This window comes from Diabrotica virgifera, chromosome 10 (assembly GCF_917563875.1).
Source record: "Diabrotica virgifera virgifera chromosome 10, PGI_DIABVI_V3a".
NCBI lineage: Eukaryota > Metazoa > Arthropoda > Insecta > Coleoptera > Chrysomelidae > Diabrotica > Diabrotica virgifera.
The window spans coordinates 56,915,534-56,938,192 of NC_065452.1; the positions used below are offsets into that span (position 1 = coordinate 56,915,534).

The 22,659-nt window shown below is 34.2% G+C and overlaps 2 protein-coding genes across 7 annotated transcripts; one reads left to right on the forward strand and one right to left on the reverse strand.

Moving 5' to 3' along the window:
- Positions 1–5,755: 5,755 nt before the first annotated feature.
- LOC126893482 (uncharacterized) lies at positions 5,756–13,382 on the reverse strand. Of its 4 annotated transcripts, none has more exons than XM_050663743.1 (3): positions 12,747–13,382; positions 6,541–9,568; positions 5,756–6,465 (listed from the first exon to the last, which is right to left on the reverse strand). In XM_050663743.1, exon 2 carries the CDS (start codon positions 9,418–9,420, stop codon positions 6,916–6,918), a length of 2,505 nt encoding a protein of 834 aa, XP_050519700.1. In that variant the 5' UTR covers positions 9,421–9,568; positions 12,747–13,382; the 3' UTR covers positions 5,756–6,465; positions 6,541–6,915. The 4 variants fall into 4 exon arrangements, with proteins under 4 accessions (XP_050519700.1, XP_050519701.1, XP_050519699.1 ...); XM_050663744.1 differs by lacking the exon at positions 6,541–9,568 and adding an exon at positions 9,644–12,671; XM_050663742.1 differs by lacking the exon at positions 5,756–6,465 and adding an exon at positions 9,644–12,671 and having other exon boundaries at positions 9,422–9,568.
- A 111-nt stretch (positions 13,383–13,493) lies between these two features.
- On the forward strand, positions 13,494–20,299 carry LOC126878457 (uncharacterized). Of its 3 annotated transcripts, none has more exons than XM_050641192.1 (2): positions 13,494–16,550; positions 19,729–20,299. In XM_050641192.1, the coding sequence occupies exon 1, from the start codon at positions 13,671–13,673 to the stop codon at positions 16,173–16,175; it is 2,505 nt and encodes an 834-aa protein (XP_050497149.1). In that variant the 5' UTR covers positions 13,494–13,670; the 3' UTR covers positions 16,176–16,550; positions 19,729–20,299. The 3 variants fall into 3 exon arrangements, 2 of the variants coding, with proteins under 2 accessions (XP_050497149.1, XP_050497150.1); XM_050641193.1 differs by lacking the exon at positions 19,729–20,299 and adding an exon at positions 16,626–16,766; XR_007695670.1 differs by lacking the exon at positions 13,494–16,550 and adding an exon at positions 18,868–19,653.
- The last annotated feature ends 2,360 nt before the right edge of the window (positions 20,300–22,659 follow it).

Here is a 22,659-nt window from a genome sequence, read left to right on the forward strand (position 1 = left end):
CTGTCTATACTATACTCTATCTATACAATATACAACTATAATAGGTAAGTTAGATGTGTACTGTGCATATATATTTCATGTTATTTTAATTATAACGGACTTTATCTATAAGTATACCGTATTTTATTAATTTTTACCATGCTCTCCGGCTAACCCGGATTTTCGATAACCCGGATCGGCCGCGGTCCCGATTAATCCGAGTTATCGAGGTTCCACTGTAATTCTTTTTACATTCGATTCGTAAATGCGCCAGGAAGCTTTGTGACCCCGAGCCATGATATAATATTGAAAAGCTGCATACAAAAAATGCCTTCTTAAAGTGCATCTCAAACAGACAAAAAAATTCAGAACTCGTCAATTATCGGCAGAAATGAGTTCAATTTTGTTACTCTGGAGTTTTTGGGGTCACTGAAAACGAATATGACGTCGTAAGTGATCTCCGGAGTACCTGTTGCCCAGGGTACCTACTGTTTACCTCGTCATTAAAATTTATTAATACATTAGTCAAAAATCATTACTGGGGGGTTTTAGGGTCACTAACGACGAATATGACATCAGAAGTGATCTACGGAGTACCTGGTGCCCAGGGTACCTACTGTTTACCCCGTCTTGTGGAGTTCTCGGCAAAACATGTATTAAAAAATTAGTCAAAAATCATTAGTTGGGGTGTTTTTGGGGTCCTTAACGACGAATATGACATCGGAAGTGATCTCCGGAATATCTAATGCCCAGGGTACCTCGTCTTCTGGAGTCGAAAAATCTTCTTGCCGAAAATTCATTAAAAATTAGTCAAAAATCATTACTCGGGGGGTTTTTGGGTCGCTGACGACGAATATGACATCGGAAGTGATCTACGGAATACCTGGTACCCAGGGTACCTACTGCTTACCTCGTTTTCTGAAGTTTTCGGCAAATTCATTAAAAAATTAGTCAAAATTTGTTACTGGGGGGGTTTTTGGGGTCTCCAACGACGAATATGACATCGGAAATGATCTTCGGAGTACCTGATACCTAGGGTACCTACTGTTTACATCGTCTTCCGAAGTTTTCGGCAAATTCATTAAAAAATTAGTCAAAAATCATTAGTCTCGAGATAAACAGTAGGTATCCCGGGCACCAGGTACTCCGGAGGTCACTTCCGATGTCATATTCGTCGTCAGCGACCCCAAAAACCCCATGAATAATGGTTTTTGACTAATTTTTTAATGAATTTGCCGAAAACTCTCGAAGACGAGGTAAACAGTATGTACCCTGGGCACCAGGTAGTCCTGAGATCACTTCCGATGGCATATCTGTCGTTAGCGACCCCAAAAACCAACAAGTAATGATTTTTGACTAGTTTTTTAATAAATTTTTTGCCGAAAACTTCACAAGACGAGGTAAACAGTAGGTACCCTGGGCACCAGATACTCCTTAGATCACTTCCGATGTCATATTCGTCGTTAGTGACCCTAAATCCCCCGAATAATGATTTTGACTAATTTTTTAATAAATTTTAATGCCGAGGTAAACAGTAGGTACCCTTGGCACCAAATACTGCGGAGATCACTTACGAGACGTCATATTCGTTTTCAGTGACCCCAAAAATCCCAGAGTAACAAAATTGAACTCATTTCCGCCGATATTTGACGAGTTCTGAATTTTTTTATTGTCTGTTTGAGATGCACTTTAAGAATGCATTTTTTGTATGCAGTTTTTAAATATTATATCATCGCTCGGGTTTACAAAGTTTCCTGGCGCATTTACGAATCGAATGCAAAAAGAATTATTAAGATCCGTCTTGTCGTTTTTTTTTCGGAGGTTTTATTGCTTCGACTATAATATTATTTTTTTTTCTTTGTATTGTGTAAGTAATGATTTGATATGTGTTTACGAAACAATATTATTCCGTTAAGCTCTAACGATGTTTTTTCTTGGATCGGAACTAGGTTAAGTGTTCATTCAGGGGAGTTGGAGTTGGAAAGCTGAACGTATACAGCGAAACTTCTTTCCAACAACTTCTGGCATTTAGGTTTCTGTTCTTTTAATTATGAAAAATAGTATCAGAAACTATCAGAAAAAAATGTTACAAACTTAGTATATCGTTTTTAAACCACCGACAGGATAATCAAGAACAAATCAGTTTGTTTAGTAATTAAAACTGTACAACGATTTATCAAATTTTATCAGTTTATCCAGAAACTTTGTTTATACCAGTACAAAGCGGAGCCAGACAAGGTGACTAGTTAAGCCCACTTCTCTTTAATATAATAATGGATGAAATAATACAGTAAGTTCGTAACTTACGTAAAGGTCATGGTTACAGAATGGAGAACAAGGAAATCCAAATATTATATTATGTAGACGACGCTGCATTAATTGGCGAGACAGAAGATGATTTCCAAAGATTAACACACATCTTCAATACAACAACCCAGAACTACAATATGATAATATCAGCACAAAAAAATTAAATGTATGACAACATCTAAATACCCACTACGATGTAAAATCGAAATTGATGGGAAAATAATAAAGCAGGAAGCAAGGTTTAGAAATCTGGAAATAGATATAACTTATTACGGAGATGTTAAGGAAGAAGTACGACAACAAAGCTTAAAAGTAAGTAAAACGGCGGGATCTCTTAATGACACAATCTAGAAGAACAAACATCTAATACACGACACAAAAGCAAGAATCTTTATACCAACCAGAATGCCAACCAGAGAGAGAGAGAGAGAGAGAGAGAGAGAGAGAGAGAGAGAGAGAGAGAGAGAGGAAAATAGGAGGTAGTCATGAAATAGATCAAACAAAATCTAAGACTAAGAGTACCTACAATAAATTACATAAAAGGAAATCTAAGAATGTTTAATTTTAGAAAATATAATTAATATAATTAATTAATTCGATAAAGTAATTTAAGAATTTCATTAGTACACCGGGCAGTATCGTCGCTCCCGCTGGCGAAATTATTCCGATTCGATTTTTTTGCACAAACTTACTCAAAAAGAGGTCCTTATAACATATCCACAGGTTACTGGGAGGTGCCGTGGTCGAAAAATTGTTTAAAGAATTGTTTTAAACAAATTCATAAAAATAATTTTTTACTTTATTTAATAATTAATAATTTAATATTTAATAATTTAATAATTTATTTATAACTTTGTTCTAATTGGATGTTCAAAGAGAGAGAGAGAGAGAGAGAGATATATATATATATATATATATATATATATATATATATATATATATATATATATATATATATATATATATATATAGCGGAATTCTGAGGTTATTGGGATATGCAGCGGTGAAATAAGTGTACTCTTTTAACTAAGTTTCAAGCTTTCGAAAATGTTTATTTTCATCATCAGGAATAACTGAAATAAAGTGCTACTGTTAGTACAGCATCCTCGAAAACATACAGTACAAGGTGTAAAGGTTTAAAAACTTACGTTATTGAGATTTGCTTTCCGTGGATGTTATACTCACAGGTGACAAATTCACGCACCACTCATTGATTGAGTCAAATATTAAAAAATACATGGTGTAAAAGACCAAATTGACAAATTATTTTCTACACTAACACATAAGAAAAAGACAATTAAAAAGGTTTACATGCCACGTGTGCCGGCAAGTGTGAAATGTGAGGTTAGAAGTCAATGTCATTCCTGGACATACGCAAATGACACCACTTCTTCTTTTTTTCTTTGTCTTATGTAGTACTAATACTTTAAGAATACACATCAAAAATTTACCAGAGTTTTGTTTGAAGTTAAAAACCAAAATTATAAATAATTTACATTTCAATGTACTGAAAGCTGGAAACTTTACAATGAATCAGTTGAAAAGACATCATTGAAATGAGGATAGTTGTCCAAACATAATAGATATGAGTAAATAGAGCTTAATTGATTTATGTCACTCCTTTTGTTCATTGCATTAGAATTCTGCGAAATGAAAGCCATCTCTAAGAACAGTCTTTTAGTATAGTTGGATTCAGAAGCTAAAACTCTGACCGATTCGTAATTCATTTTGTGATGTTCTTTATTAACATGTTCGGCAAGAGCAGATCTTTCAGGATATAATCTGCTATCACTGCGGTGACTAACTAAACGACTACCTAAATTGCGTGCGGTTTGTCCAACATATACCAAATTACAGTTGTTACAGGGAATCTGGTAGACAACGTTAGAACAATCCCTAATGTCACTCTTGTCCTTAACCTTTGAAAATATAGATCGTGAAGTTAAAGATGTTTTAAAGGCTATTTTCAAGTTAGGGATGTCTTTAAACAGTCTAGCCAGTCTGGGTGTTATGCCTTTCACGTATTTTAAAGAAGTATATAAACAATTGGCATTTTGTTCTCCGCTTGCAACAGTAATTTGCAACTCATCATTATGGCGTATTATGTCAGGGGTCAAACTGAATAATATCTTGGTGACTAGGTGTTTTGGATAAGAGTTGTCGATAAAAAGGTTAGACAGGATTCTCAGGTTCTTCTGATGGCAAGAAGGATCACTGATAGCTATGATTCTAGCCTTCATTTGCTTAATCAAGTTGATTTTTATTGAGTGTCGATGATATGACCAATAGTTAAGAAAACGTCCAGAACTATGAGGTTTTCTATGCCAGTCAATTCTCAGGGAGTTGTTATGGGTTCTAATAAACCGGGTATCAAGAAAGGGGACTGAGCATAGATCATCCTCATGTTCAATTGTGAACTGTAATAGAGGGTCATAACTATTGAATACTTGCAAAATTTCAGCTGATCTATTGCTAGGAATAGCGAGGATTAAGTCATCCACATACTTTTTAACAAAAGGAATATAGAAGGACAATTCTGGGATCACCATATCCAGTAAATGATCCATCACATAACAGGCCAGAATGGGAGAGATAGTACCTCCCATAGGAGTCCCTTGTGTTTGTCTAAACACAGTATTATTAAATGTGAAATAGGTGTTGTTAAAAAGAAAGGAGATGAGTTTTTTGAAAGATTCCAAGCCAATATTGCAATGAGAACTAATAAAATTCCAATTGTTTTCAACAGCTATTAAGGCTGCATCTAGATGTACATTAGTGAACAAAGAGACTACATCCAGACTGATAATAACATAGCCCTCAGGTAACTGATAGTTGTTAAAGCTGTTAAAGACATCAAAAGAACTTTTTACGTCATATTCATTAGAGACATATGCATTGGTCAAAATCTCAGTCAAAAAAGATGCTAATAAATTAGTAGGTGAACCAATGCATGCAACAATGGGACGTACCGAAAGCTGTGGTTTATGAATCTTAGGTAAAGCGTAAAACTTGGGTATGACACCCTTATACCCTGTTAATTTTTTCTTTGTATCATCATCTATTTGTCCCGAACTGCATAATTCCTTGATGAGGTTATTGCATTTAGTTTGAACAGTATTAGTTGGATCTCTGTTCAATCTCTCATATATGTTATCAGAATTTAGCAATTCGAGACATAGATCTAAGTATCTCTGCTTCTCCAGAACTACAGTTACATTACATTTGTCAGAAGGCATGACAATAATGTTAGTGTTTTCACTAAGAAACTTACGAGTTTTATGTAACATAGCTCTGTAGAAGTTAAAGCTACTCTTACTGTTATTTTTATGTACATAATCAGTAATGATGTACGTAGATTTAGCTACTAGTACGTCCCTCAGTTGTGCATCCGTGACAGAGTGCATAATTGTTTCAACGTCAGCCAACATATCCCTCATAGGGATATCTTTCCCTACTATAGGTTCTATACTGAACTTTGGACCCAAAGACAAAAATCTAGAAATATCATCGGGCAAGGTTACATTGGAGAGGTTCTTAATCCAACCCGGTTTTGTCTTTAGTTTCAAGTTCAGTTCTTGATTAAATAATCTATTATATTTGTTAGTATTTACTAATTTGGTTTTATGAAAAGTTTTGTTATATAAAACTTGTTGTTTACTAGAAAAGTTGTTAAAAATGAATTCAGAAGTAAAGTCAATGATGTCTCTTTTGAGTTTAGATAAATTAGACTCTAAATTGTTAATGACTTTAATGCAATTAGAAATTTCTAAATTCAAAATTCTGTTTTCTAACCTGGTAAATTGTAAAGCATCCTTGTTCGACTGGATGTCCTGTCTTTGTAATAATTTAGTGATGGATGAAGTGGAGTGTATGATGTGTGTAGGTGAAATGTTTGATGATCTACATCTTAATAAAAAACATCTTTTATTGTATTCTCTTGCCAATTTTTGTTTAGTCTTTGACCAATCCTTGAGTGCCCGTACAGCGAGGTCACCATAGCGATATGCGATGTTCTGATAAAATCCCATGCCTTAAAAAGAAAAGGAAAAGAAGTCTTTGCTGACAACGTAGAAAACGGAATTCTGAGGTTATTGGGATATGCAGCGGTGAAATAAGTGTACTCTTTTAACTAAGTTTCAAGCTTTCGAAAATGTTTATTTTCATCATCAGGAATAACTGAAATAAAGTGCTACTGTTAGTACAGCATCCTCGAAAACATACAGTACAAGGTGTAAAGGTTTAAAAACTTACGTTATTGAGATTTGCTTTCCGTGGATGTTATACTCACAGGTGACAAATTCACGCACCACTCATTGATTGAGTCAAATATTAAAAAATACATGGTGTAAAAGACCAAATTGACAAATTATTTTCTACACTAACACATAAGAAAAAGACAATTAAAAAGGTTTACATGCCACGTGTGCCGGCAAGTGTGAAATGTGAGGTTAGAAGTCAATGTCATTCCTGGACATACGCAAATGACACCACTTCTTCTTTTTTTCTTTGTCTTATGTAGTACTAATACTTTAAGAATACACATCAAAAATTTACCAGAGTTTTGTTTGAAGTTAAAAACCAAAATTATAAATAATTTACATTTCAATGTACTGAAAGCTGGAAACTTTACAATGAATCAGTTGAAAAGACATCATTGAAATGAGGATAGTTGTCCAAACATAATAGATATGAGTAAATAGAGCTTAATTGATTTATGTCACTCCTTTTGTTCATTGCATTAGAATTCTGCGAAATGAAAGCCATCTCTAAGAACAGTCTTTTAGTATAGTTGGATTCAGAAGCTAAAACTCTGACCGATTCGTAATTCATTTTGTGATGTTCTTTATTAACATGTTCGGCAAGAGCAGATCTTTCAGGATATAATCTGCTATCACTGCGGTGACTAACTAAACGACTACCTAAATTGCGTGCGGTTTGTCCAACATATACCAAATTACAGTTGTTACAGGGAATCTGGTAGACAACGTTAGAACAATCCCTAATGTCACTCTTGTCCTTAACCTTTGAAAATATAGATCGTGAAGTTAAAGATGTTTTAAAGGCTATTTTCAAGTTAGGGATGTCTTTAAACAGTCTAGCCAGTCTGGGTGTTATGCCTTTCACGTATTTTAAAGAAGTATATAAACAATTGGCATTTTGTTCTCCGCTTGCAACAGTAATTTGCAACTCATCATTATGGCGTATTATGTCAGGGGTCAAACTGAATAATATCTTGGTGACTAGGTGTTTTGGATAAGAGTTGTCGATAAAAAGGTTAGACAGGATTCTCAGGTTCTTCTGATGGCAAGAAGGATCACTGATAGCTATGATTCTAGCCTTCATTTGCTTAATCAAGTTGATTTTTATTGAGTGTCGATGATATGACCAATAGTTAAGAAAACGTCCAGAACTATGAGGTTTTCTATGCCAGTCAATTCTCAGGGAGTTGTTATGGGTTCTAATAAACCGGGTATCAAGAAAGGGGACTGAGCATAGATCATCCTCATGTTCAATTGTGAACTGTAATAGAGGGTCATAACTATTGAATACTTGCAAAATTTCAGCTGATCTATTGCTAGGAATAGCGAGGATTAAGTCATCCACATACTTTTTAACAAAAGGAATATAGAAGGACAATTCTGGGATCACCATATCCAGTAAATGATCCATCACATAACAGGCCAGAATGGGAGAGATAGTACCTCCCATAGGAGTCCCTTGTGTTTGTCTAAACACAGTATTATTAAATGTGAAATAGGTGTTGTTAAAAAGAAAGGAGATGAGTTTTTTGAAAGATTCCAAGCCAATATTGCAATGAGAACTAATAAAATTCCAATTGTTTTCAACAGCTATTAAGGCTGCATCTAGATGTACATTAGTGAACAAAGAGACTACATCCAGACTGATAATAACATAGCCCTCAGGTAACTGATAGTTGTTAAAGCTGTTAAAGACATCAAAAGAACTTTTTACGTCATATTCATTAGAGACATATGCATTGGTCAAAATCTCAGTCAAAAAAGATGCTAATAAATTAGTAGGTGAACCAATGCATGCAACAATGGGACGTACCGAAAGCTGTGGTTTATGAATCTTAGGTAAAGCGTAAAACTTGGGTATGACACCCTTATACCCTGTTAATTTTTTCTTTGTATCATCATCTATTTGTCCCGAACTGCATAATTCCTTGATGAGGTTATTGCATTTAGTTTGAACAGTATTAGTTGGATCTCTGTTCAATCTCTCATATATGTTATCAGAATTTAGCAATTCGAGACATAGATCTAAGTATCTCTGCTTCTCCAGAACTACAGTTACATTACATTTGTCAGAAGGCATGACAATAATGTTAGTGTTTTCACTAAGAAACTTACGAGTTTTATGTAACATAGCTCTGTAGAAGTTAAAGCTACTCTTACTGTTATTTTTATGTACATAATCAGTAATGATGTACGTAGATTTAGCTACTAGTACGTCCCTCAGTTGTGCATCCGTGACAGAGTGCATAATTGTTTCAACGTCAGCCAACATATCCCTGATAGGGATATCTTTCCCTACTATAGGTTCTATACTGAACTTTGGACCCAAAGACAAAAATCTAGAAATATCATCGGGCAAGGTTACATTGGAGAGGTTCTTAATCCAACCCGGTTTTGTCTTTAGTTTCAAGTTCAGTTCTTGATTAAATAATCTATTATATTTGTTAGTATTTACTAATTTGGTTTTATGAAAAGTTTTGTTATATAAAACTTGTTGTTTACTAGAAAAGTTGTTAAAAATGAATTCAGAAGTAAAGTCAATGATGTCTCTTTTGAGTTTAGATAAATTAGACTCTAAATTGTTAATGACTTTAATGCAATTAGAAATTTCTAAATTCAAAATTCTGTTTTCTAACCTGGTAAATTGTAAAGCATCCTTGTTCGACTGGATGTCCTGTCTTTGTAATAATTTAGTGATGGATGAAGTGGAGTGTATGATGTGTGTAGGTGAAATGTTTGATGATCTACATCTTAATAAAAAACATCTTTTATTGTATTCTCTTGCCAATTTTTGTTTAGTCTTTGACCAATCCTTGAGTGCCCGTACAGCGAGGTCACCATAGCGATATGCGATGTTCTGATAAAATCCCATGCCTTAAAAAGAAAAGGAAAAGAAGTCTTTGCTGACAACGTAGAAAACGGAATTCTGAGGTTATTGGGATATGCAGCGGTGAAATAAGTGTACTCTTTTAACTAAGTTTCAAGCTTTCGAAAATGTTTATTTTCATCATCAGGAATAACTGAAATAAAGTGCTACTGTTAGTACAGCATCCTCGAAAACATACAGTACAAGGTGTAAAGGTTTAAAAACTTACGTTATTGAGATTTGCTTTCCGTGGATGTTATACTCACAGGTGACAAATTCACGCACCACTCATTGATTGAGTCAAATATTAAAAAATACATGGTGTAAAAGACCAAATTGACAAATTATTTTCTACACTAACACATAAGAAAAAGACAATTAAAAAGGTTTACATGCCACGTGTGCCGGCAAGTGTGAAATGTGAGGTTAGAAGTCAATGTCATTCCTGGACATACGCAAATGACACCACTTCTTCTTTTTTTCTTTGTCTTATGTAGTACTAATACTTTAAGAATACACATCAAAAATTTACCAGAGTTTTGTTTGAAGTTAAAAACCAAAATTATAAATAATTTACATTTCAATGTACTGAAAGCTGGAAACTTTACAATGAATCAGTTGAAAAGACATCATTGAAATGAGGATAGTTGTCCAAACATAATAGATATGAGTAAATAGAGCTTAATTGATTTATGTCACTCCTTTTGTTCATTGCATTAGAATTCTGCGAAATGAAAGCCATCTCTAAGAACAGTCTTTTAGTATAGTTGGATTCAGAAGCTAAAACTCTGACCGATTCGTAATTCATTTTGTGATGTTCTTTATTAACATGTTCGGCAAGAGCAGATCTTTCAGGATATAATCTGCTATCACTGCGGTGACTAACTAAACGACTACCTAAATTGCGTGCGGTTTGTCCAACATATACCAAATTACAGTTGTTACAGGGAATCTGGTAGACAACGTTAGAACAATCCCTAATGTCACTCTTGTCCTTAACCTTTGAAAATATAGATCGTGAAGTTAAAGATGTTTTAAAGGCTATTTTCAAGTTAGGGATGTCTTTAAACAGTCTAGCCAGTCTGGGTGTTATGCCTTTCACGTATTTTAAAGAAGTATATAAACAATTGGCATTTTGTTCTCCGCTTGCAACAGTAATTTGCAACTCATCATTATGGCGTATTATGTCAGGGGTCAAACTGAATAATATCTTGGTGACTAGGTGTTTTGGATAAGAGTTGTCGATAAAAAGGTTAGACAGGATTCTCAGGTTCTTCTGATGGCAAGAAGGATCACTGATAGCTATGATTCTAGCCTTCATTTGCTTAATCAAGTTGATTTTTATTGAGTGTCGATGATATGACCAATAGTTAAGAAAACGTCCAGAACTATGAGGTTTTCTATGCCAGTCAATTCTCAGGGAGTTGTTATGGGTTCTAATAAACCGGGTATCAAGAAAGGGGACTGAGCATAGATCATCCTCATGTTCAATTGTGAACTGTAATAGAGGGTCATAACTATTGAATACTTGCAAAATTTCAGCTGATCTATTGCTAGGAATAGCGAGGATTAAGTCATCCACATACTTTTTAACAAAAGGAATATAGAAGGACAATTCTGGGATCACCATATCCAGTAAATGATCCATCACATAACAGGCCAGAATGGGAGAGATAGTACCTCCCATAGGAGTCCCTTGTGTTTGTCTAAACACAGTATTATTAAATGTGAAATAGGTGTTGTTAAAAAGAAAGGAGATGAGTTTTTTGAAAGATTCCAAGCCAATATTGCAATGAGAACTAATAAAATTCCAATTGTTTTCAACAGCTATTAAGGCTGCATCTAGATGTACATTAGTGAACAAAGAGACTACATCCAGACTGATAATAACATAGCCCTCAGGTAACTGATAGTTGTTAAAGCTGTTAAAGACATCAAAAGAACTTTTTACGTCATATTCATTAGAGACATATGCATTGGTCAAAATCTCAGTCAAAAAAGATGCTAATAAATTAGTAGGTGAACCAATGCATGCAACAATGGGACGTACCGAAAGCTGTGGTTTATGAATCTTAGGTAAAGCGTAAAACTTGGGTATGACACCCTTATACCCTGTTAATTTTTTCTTTGTATCATCATCTATTTGTCCCGAACTGCATAATTCCTTGATGAGGTTATTGCATTTAGTTTGAACAGTATTAGTTGGATCTCTGTTCAATCTCTCATATATGTTATCAGAATTTAGCAATTCGAGACATAGATCTAAGTATCTCTGCTTCTCCAGAACTACAGTTACATTACATTTGTCAGAAGGCATGACAATAATGTTAGTGTTTTCACTAAGAAACTTACGAGTTTTATGTAACATAGCTCTGTAGAAGTTAAAGCTACTCTTACTGTTATTTTTATGTACATAATCAGTAATGATGTACGTAGATTTAGCTACTAGTACGTCCCTCAGTTGTGCATCCGTGACAGAGTGCATAATTGTTTCAACGTCAGCCAACATATCCCTGATAGGGATATCTTTCCCTACTATAGGTTCTATACTGAACTTTGGACCCAAAGACAAAAATCTAGAAATATCATCGGGCAAGGTTACATTGGAGAGGTTCTTAATCCAACCCGGTTTTGTCTTTAGTTTCAAGTTCAGTTCTTGATTAAATAATCTATTATATTTGTTAGTATTTACTAATTTGGTTTTATGAAAAGTTTTGTTATATAAAACTTGTTGTTTACTAGAAAAGTTGTTAAAAATGAATTCAGAAGTAAAGTCAATGATGTCTCTTTTGAGTTTAGATAAATTAGACTCTAAATTGTTAATGACTTTAATGCAATTAGAAATTTCTAAATTCAAAATTCTGTTTTCTAACCTGGTAAATTGTAAAGCATCCTTGTTCGACTGGATGTCCTGTCTTTGTAATAATTTAGTGATGGATGAAGTGGAGTGTATGATGTGTGTAGGTGAAATGTTTGATGATCTACATCTTAATAAAAAACATCTTTTATTGTATTCTCTTGCCAATTTTTGTTTAGTCTTTGACCAATCCTTGAGTGCCCGTACAGCGAGGTCACCATAGCGATATGCGATGTTCTGATAAAATCCCATGCCTTAAAAAGAAAAGGAAAAGAAGTCTTTGCTGACAACGTAGAAAACGGAATTCTGAGGTTATTGGGATATGCAGCGGTGAAATAAGTGTACTCTTTTAACTAAGTTTCAAGCTTTCGAAAATGTTTATTTTCATCATCAGGAATAACTGAAATAAAGTGCTACTGTTAGTACAGCATCCTCGAAAACATACAGTACAAGGTGTAAAGGTTTAAAAACTTACGTTATTGAGATTTGCTTTCCGTGGATGTTATACTCACAGGTGACAAATTCACGCACCACTCATTGATTGAGTCAAATATTAAAAAATACATGGTGTAAAAGACCAAATTGACAAATTATTTTCTACACTAACACATAAGAAAAAGACAATTAAAAAGGTTTACATGCCACGTGTGCCGGCAAGTGTGAAATGTGAGGTTAGAAGTCAATGTCATTCCTGGACATACGCAAATGACACCACTTCTTCTTTTTTTCTTTGTCTTATGTAGTACTAATACTTTAAGAATACACATCAAAAATTTACCAGAGTTTTGTTTGAAGTTAAAAACCAAAATTATAAATAATTTACATTTCAATGTACTGAAAGCTGGAAACTTTACAATGAATCAGTTGAAAAGACATCATTGAAATGAGGATAGTTGTCCAAACATAATAGATATGAGTAAATAGAGCTTAATTGATTTATGTCACTCCTTTTGTTCATTGCATTAGAATTCTGCGAAATGAAAGCCATCTCTAAGAACAGTCTTTTAGTATAGTTGGATTCAGAAGCTAAAACTCTGACCGATTCGTAATTCATTTTGTGATGTTCTTTATTAACATGTTCGGCAAGAGCAGATCTTTCAGGATATAATCTGCTATCACTGCGGTGACTAACTAAACGACTACCTAAATTGCGTGCGGTTTGTCCAACATATACCAAATTACAGTTGTTACTTTACACCTTGTACTGTATGTTTTCGAGGATGCTGTACTAACAGTAGCACTTTATTTCAGTTATTCCTGATGATGAAAATAAACATTTTCGAAAGCTTGAAACTTAGTTAAAAGAGTACACTTATTTCACCGCTGCATATCCCAATAACCTCAGAATTCCGTTTTCTACGTTGTCAGCAAAGACTTCTTTTCCTTTTCTTTTTAAGGCATGGGATTTTATCAGAACATCGCATATCGCTATGGTGACCTCGCTGTACGGGCACTCAAGGATTGGTCAAAGACTAAACAAAAATTGGCAAGAGAATACAATAAAAGATGTTTTTTATTAAGATGTAGATCATCAAACATTTCACCTACACACATCATACACTCCACTTCATCCATCACTAAATTATTACAAAGACAGGACATCCAGTCGAACAAGGATGCTTTACAATTTACCAGGTTAGAAAACAGAATTTTGAATTTAGAAATTTCTAATTGCATTAAAGTCATTAACAATTTAGAGTCTAATTTATCTAAACTCAAAAGAGACATCATTGACTTTACTTCTGAATTCATTTTTAACAACTTTTCTAGTAAACAACAAGTTTTATATAACAAAACTTTTCATAAAACCAAATTAGTAAATACTAACAAATATAATAGATTATTTAATCAAGAACTGAACTTGAAACTAAAGACAAAACCGGGTTGGATTAAGAACCTCTCCAATGTAACCTTGCCCGATGATATTTCTAGATTTTTGTCTTTGGGTCCAAAGTTCAGTATAGAACCTATAGTAGGGAAAGATATCCCTATCAGGGATATGTTGGCTGACGTTGAAACAATTATGCACTCTGTCACGGATGCACAACTGAGGGACGTACTAGTAGCTAAATCTACGTACATCATTACTGATTATGTACATAAAAATAACAGTAAGAGTAGCTTTAACTTCTACAGAGCTATGTTACATAAAACTCGTAAGTTTCTTAGTGAAAACACTAACATTATTGTCATGCCTTCTGACAAATGTAATGTAACTGTAGTTCTGGAGAAGCAGAGATACTTAGATCTATGTCTCGAATTGCTAAATTCTGATAACATATATGAGAGATTGAACAGAGATCCAACTAATACTGTTCAAACTAAATGCAATAACCTCATCAAGGAATTATGCAGTTCGGGACAAATAGATGATGATACAAAGAAAAAATTAACAGGGTATAAGGGTGTCATACCCAAGTTTTACGCTTTACCTAAGATTCATAAACCACAGCTTTCGGTACGTCCCATTGTTGCATGCATTGGTTCACCTACTAATTTATTAGCATCTTTTTTGACTGAGATTTTGACCAATGCATATGTCTCTAATGAATATGACGTAAAAAGTTCTTTTGATGTCTTTAACAGCTTTAACAACTATCAGTTACCTGAGGGCTATGTTATTATCAGTCTGGATGTAGTCTCTTTGTTCACTAATGTACATCTAGATGCAGCCTTAATAGCTGTTGAAAACAATTGGAATTTTATTAGTTCTCATTGCAATATTGGCTTGGAATCTTTCAAAAAACTCATCTCCTTTCTTTTTAACAACACCTATTTCACATTTAATAATACTGTGTTTAGACAAACACAAGGGACTCCTATGGGAGGTACTATCTCTCCCATTCTGGCCTGTTATGTGATGGATCATTTACTGGATATGGTGATCCCAGAATTGTCCTTCTATATTCCTTTTGTTAAAAAGTATGTGGATGACTTAATCCTCGCTATTCCTAGCAATAGATCAGCTGAAATTTTGCAAGTATTCAATAGTTATGACCCTCTATTACAGTTCACAATTGAACATGAGGATGATCTATGCTCAGTCCCCTTTCTTGATACCCGGTTTATTAGAACCCATAACAACTCCCTGAGAATTGACTGGCATAGAAAACCTCATAGTTCTGGACGTTTTCTTAACTATTGGTCATATCATCGACACTCAATAAAAATCAACTTGATTAAGCAAATGAAGGCTAGAATCATAGCTATCAGTGATCCTTCTTGCCATCAGAAGAACCTGAGAATCCTGTCTAACCTTTTTATCGACAACTCTTATCCAAAACACCTAGTCACCAAGATATTATTCAGTTTGACCCCTGACATAATACGCCATAATGATGAGTTGCAAATTACTGTTGCAAGCGGAGAACAAAATGCCAATTGTTTATATACTTCTTTAAAATACGTGAAAGGCATAACACCCAGACTGGCTAGACTGTTTAAAGACATCCCTAACTTGAAAATAGCCTTTAAAACATCTTTAACTTCACGATCTATATTTTCAAAGGTTAAGGACAAGAGTGACATTAGGGATTGTTCTAACGTTGTCTACCAGATTCCCTGTAACAACTGTAATTTGGTATATGTTGGACAAACCGCACGCAATTTAGGTAGTCGTTTAGTTAGTCACCGCAGTGATAGCAGATTATATCCTGAAAGATCTGCTCTTGCCGAACATGTTAATAAAGAACATCACAAAATGAATTACGAATCGGTCAGAGTTTTAGCTTCTGAATCCAACTATACTAAAAGACTGTTCTTAGAGATGGCTTTCATTTCGCAGAATTCTAATGCAATGAACAAAAGGAGTGACATAAATCAATTAAGCTCTATTTACTCATATCTATTATGTTTGGACAACTATCCTCATTTCAATGATGTCTTTTCAACTGATTCATTGTAAAGTTTCCAGCTTTCAGTACATTGAAATGTAAATTATTTATAATTTTGGTTTTTAACTTCAAACAAAACTCTGGTAAATTTTTGATGTGTATTCTTAAAGTATTAGTACTACATAAGACAAAGAAAAAAAGAAGAAGTGGTGTCATTTGCGTATGTCCAGGAATGACATTGACTTCTAACCTCACATTTCACACTTGCCGGCACACGTGGCATGTAAACCTTTTTAATTGTCTTTTTCTTATGTGTTAGTGTAGAAAATAATTTGTCAATTTGGTCTTTTACACCATGTATTTTTTAATATTTGACTCAATCAATGAGTGGTGCGTGAATTTGTCACCTGTGAGTATAACATCCACGGAAAGCAAATCTCAATAACGTAAGTTTTTAAACCTTTACACCTTGTACTGTATGTTTTCGAGGATGCTGTACTAACAGTAGCACTTTATTTCAGTTATTCCTGATGATGAAAATAAACATTTTCGAAAGCTTGAAACTTAGTTAAAAGAGTACACTTATTTCACCGCTGCATATCCCAATAACCTCAGAATTCCGTTTTCTACGTTGTCAGCAAAGACTTCTTTTCCTTTTCTTTTTAAGGCATGGGATTTTATCAGAACATCGCATATCGCTATGGTGACCTCGCTGTACGGGCACTCAAGGATTGGTCAAAGACTAAACAAAAATTGGCAAGAGAATACAATAAAAGATGTTTTTTATTAAGATGTAGATCATCAAACATTTCACCTACACACATCATACACTCCACTTCATCCATCACTAAATTATTACAAAGACAGGACATCCAGTCGAACAAGGATGCTTTACAATTTACCAGGTTAGAAAACAGAATTTTGAATTTAGAAATTTCTAATTGCATTAAAGTCATTAACAATTTAGAGTCTAATTTATCTAAACTCAAAAGAGACATCATTGACTTTACTTCTGAATTCATTTTTAACAACTTTTCTAGTAAACAACAAGTTTTATATAACAAAACTTTTCATAAAACCAAATTAGTAAATACTAACAAATATAATAGATTATTTAATCAAGAACTGAACTTGAAACTAAAGACAAAACCGGGTTGGATTAAGAACCTCTCCAATGTAACCTTGCCCGATGATATTTCTAGATTTTTGTCTTTGGGTCCAAAGTTCAGTATAGAACCTATAGTAGGGAAAGATATCCCTATCAGGGATATGTTGGCTGACGTTGAAACAATTATGCACTCTGTCACGGATGCACAACTGAGGGACGTACTAGTAGCTAAATCTACGTACATCATTACTGATTATGTACATAAAAATAACAGTAAGAGTAGCTTTAACTTCTACAGAGCTATGTTACATAAAACTCGTAAGTTTCTTAGTGAAAACACTAACATTATTGTCATGCCTTCTGACAAATGTAATGTAACTGTAGTTCTGGAGAAGCAGAGATACTTAGATCTATGTCTCGAATTGCTAAATTCTGATAACATATATGAGAGATTGAACAGAGATCCAACTAATACTGTTCAAACTAAATGCAATAACCTCATCAAGGAATTATGCAGTTCGGGACAAATAGATGATGATACAAAGAAAAAATTAACAGGGTATAAGGGTGTCATACCCAAGTTTTACGCTTTACCTAAGATTCATAAACCACAGCTTTCGGTACGTCCCATTGTTGCATGCATTGGTTCACCTACTAATTTATTAGCATCTTTTTTGACTGAGATTTTGACCAATGCATATGTCTCTAATGAATATGACGTAAAAAGTTCTTTTGATGTCTTTAACAGCTTTAACAACTATCAGTTACCTGAGGGCTATGTTATTATCAGTCTGGATGTAGTCTCTTTGTTCACTAATGTACATCTAGATGCAGCCTTAATAGCTGTTGAAAACAATTGGAATTTTATTAGTTCTCATTGCAATATTGGCTTGGAATCTTTCAAAAAACTCATCTCCTTTCTTTTTAACAACACCTATTTCACATTTAATAATACTGTGTTTAGACAAACACAAGGGACTCCTATGGGAGGTACTATCTCTCCCATTCTGGCCTGTTATGTGATGGATCATTTACTGGATATGGTGATCCCAGAATTGTCCTTCTATATTCCTTTTGTTAAAAAGTATGTGGATGACTTAATCCTCGCTATTCCTAGCAATAGATCAGCTGAAATTTTGCAAGTATTCAATAGTTATGACCCTCTATTACAGTTCACAATTGAACATGAGGATGATCTATGCTCAGTCCCCTTTCTTGATACCCGGTTTATTAGAACCCATAACAACTCCCTGAGAATTGACTGGCATAGAAAACCTCATAGTTCTGGACGTTTTCTTAACTATTGGTCATATCATCGACACTCAATAAAAATCAACTTGATTAAGCAAATGAAGGCTAGAATCATAGCTATCAGTGATCCTTCTTGCCATCAGAAGAACCTGAGAATCCTGTCTAACCTTTTTATCGACAACTCTTATCCAAAACACCTAGTCACCAAGATATTATTCAGTTTGACCCCTGACATAATACGCCATAATGATGAGTTGCAAATTACTGTTGCAAACGGAGAACAAAATGCCAATTGTTTATATACTTCTTTAAAATACGTGAAAGGCATAACACCCAGACTGGCTAGACTGTTTAAAGACATCCCTAACTTGAAAATAGCCTTTAAAACATCTTTAACTTCACGATCTATATTTTCAAAGGTTAAGGACAAGAGTGACATTAGGGATTGTTCTAACGTTGTCTACCAGATTCCCTGTAACAACTGTAATTTGGTATATGTTGGACAAACCGCACGCAATTTAGGTAGTCGTTTAGTTAGTCACCGCAGTGATAGCAGATTATATCCTGAAAGATCTGCTCTTGCCGAACATGTTAATAAAGAACATCACAAAATGAATTACGAATCGGTCAGAGTTTTAGCTTCTGAATCCAACTATACTAAAAGACTGTTCTTAGAGATGGCTTTCATTTCGCAGAATTCTAATGCAATGAACAAAAGGAGTGACATAAATCAATTAAGCTCTATTTACTCATATCTATTATGTTTGGACAACTATCCTCATTTCAATGATGTCTTTTCAACTGATTCATTGTAAAGTTTCCAGCTTTCAGTACATTGAAATGTAAATTATTTATAATTTTGGTTTTTAACTTCAAACAAAACTCTGGTAAATTTTTGATGTGTATTCTTAAAGTATTAGTACTACATAAGACAAAGAAAAAAAGAAGAAGTGGTGTCATTTGCGTATGTCCAGGAATGACATTGACTTCTAACCTCACATTTCACACTTGCCGGCACACGTGGCATGTAAACCTTTTTAATTGTCTTTTTCTTATGTGTTAGTGTAGAAAATAATTTGTCAATTTGGTCTTTTACACCATGTATTTTTTAATATTTGACTCAATCAATGAGTGGTGCGTGAATTTGTCACCTGTGAGTATAACATCCACGGAAAGCAAATCTCAATAACGTAAGTTTTTAAACCTTTACACCTTGTACTGTATGTTTTCGAGGATGCTGTACTAACAGTAGCACTTTATTTCAGTTATTCCTGATGATGAAAATAAACATTTTCGAAAGCTTGAAACTTAGTTAAAAGAGTACACTTATTTCACCGCTGCATATCCCAATAACCTCAGAATTCCGTTTTCTACGTTGTCAGCAAAGACTTCTTTTCCTTTTCTTTTTAAGGCATGGGATTTTATCAGAACATCGCATATCGCTATGGTGACCTCGCTGTACGGGCACTCAAGGATTGGTCAAAGACTAAACAAAAATTGGCAAGAGAATACAATAAAAGATGTTTTTTATTAAGATGTAGATCATCAAACATTTCACCTACACACATCATACACTCCACTTCATCCATCACTAAATTATTACAAAGACAGGACATCCAGTCGAACAAGGATGCTTTACAATTTACCAGGTTAGAAAACAGAATTTTGAATTTAGAAATTTCTAATTGCATTAAAGTCATTAACAATTTAGAGTCTAATTTATCTAAACTCAAAAGAGACATCATTGACTTTACTTCTGAATTCATTTTTAACAACTTTTCTAGTAAACAACAAGTTTTATATAACAAAACTTTTCATAAAACCAAATTAGTAAATACTAACAAATATAGTAGATTATTTAATCAAGAACTGAACTTGAAACTAAAGACAAAACCGGGTTGGATTAAGAACCTCTCCAATGTAACCTTGCCCGATGATATTTCTAGATTTTTGTCTTTGGGTCCAAAGTTCAGTATAGAACCTATAGTAGGGAAAGATATCCCTATCAGGGATATGTTGGCTGACGTTGAAACAATTATGCACTCTGTCACGGATGCACAACTGAGGGACGTACTAGTAGCTAAATCTACGTACATCATTACTGATTATGTACATAAAAATAACAGTAAGAGTAGCTTTAACTTCTACAGAGCTATGTTACATAAAACTCGTAAGTTTCTTAGTGAAAACACTAACATTATTGTCATGCCTTCTGACAAATGTAATGTAACTGTAGTTCTGGAGAAGCAGAGATACTTAGATCTATGTCTCGAATTGCTAAATTCTGATAACATATATGAGAGATTGAACAGAGATCCAACTAATACTGTTCAAACTAAATGCAATAACCTCATCAAGGAATTATGCAGTTCGGGACAAATAGATGATGATACAAAGAAAAAATTAACAGGGTATAAGGGTGTCATACCCAAGTTTTACGCTTTACCTAAGATTCATAAACCACAGCTTTCGGTACGTCCCATTGTTGCATGCATTGGTTCACCTACTAATTTATTAGCATCTTTTTTGACTGAGATTTTGACCAATGCATATGTCTCTAATGAATATGACGTAAAAAGTTCTTTTGATGTCTTTAACAGCTTTAACAACTATCAGTTACCTGAGGGCTATGTTATTATCAGTCTGGATGTAGTCTCTTTGTTCACTAATGTACATCTAGATGCAGCCTTAATAGCTGTTGAAAACAATTGGAATTTTATTAGTTCTCATTGCAATATTGGCTTGGAATCTTTCAAAAAACTCATCTCCTTTCTTTTTAACAACACCTATTTCACATTTAATAATACTGTGTTTAGACAAACACAAGGGACTCCTATGGGAGGTACTATCTCTCCCATTCTGGCCTGTTATGTGATGGATCATTTACTGGATATGGTGATCCCAGAATTGTCCTTCTATATTCCTTTTGTTAAAAAGTATGTGGATGACTTAATCCTCGCTATTCCTAGCAATAGATCAGCTGAAATTTTGCAAGTATTCAATAGTTATGACCCTCTATTACAGTTCACAATTGAACATGAGGATGATCTATGCTCAGTCCCCTTTCTTGATACCCGGTTTATTAGAACCCATAACAACTCCCTGAGAATTGACTGGCATAGAAAACCTCATAGTTCTGGACGTTTTCTTAACTATTGGTCATATCATCGACACTCAATAAAAATCAACTTGATTAAGCAAATGAAGGCTAGAATCATAGCTATCAGTGATCCTTCTTGCCATCAGAAGAACCTGAGAATCCTGTCTAACCTTTTTATCGACAACTCTTATCCAAAACACCTAGTCACCAAGATATTATTCAGTTTGACCCCTGACATAATACGCCATAATGATGAGTTGCAAATTACTGTTGCAAGCGGAGAACAAAATGCCAATTGTTTATATACTTCTTTAAAATACGTGAAAGGCATAACACCCAGACTGGCTAGACTGTTTAAAGACATCCCTAACTTGAAAATAGCCTTTAAAACATCTTTAACTTCACGATCTATATTTTCAAAGGTTAAGGACAAGAGTGACATTAGGGATTGTTCTAACGTTGTCTACCAGATTCCCTGTAACAACTGTAATTTGGTATATGTTGGACAAACCGCACGCAATTTAGGTAGTCGTTTAGTTAGTCACCGCAGTGATAGCAGATTATATCCTGAAAGATCTGCTCTTGCCGAACATGTTAATAAAGAACATCACAAAATGAATTACGAATCGGTCAGAGTTTTAGCTTCTGAATCCAACTATACTAAAAGACTGTTCTTAGAGATGGCTTTCATTTCGCAGAATTCTAATGCAATGAACAAAAGGAGTGACATAAATCAATTAAGCTCTATTTACTCATATCTATTATGTTTGGACAACTATCCTCATTTCAATGATGTCTTTTCAACTGATTCATTGTAAAGTTTCCAGCTTTCAGTACATTGAAATGTAAATTATTTATAATTTTGGTTTTTAACTTCAAACAAAACTCTGGTAAATTTTTGATGTGTATTCTTAAAGTATTAGTACTACATAAGACAAAGAAAAAAAGAAGAAGTGGTGTCATTTGCGTATGTCCAGGAATGACATTGACTTCTAACCTCACATTTCACACTTGCCGGCACACGTGGCATGTAAACCTTTTTAATTGTCTTTTTCTTATGTGTTAGTGTAGAAAATAATTTGTCAATTTGGTCTTT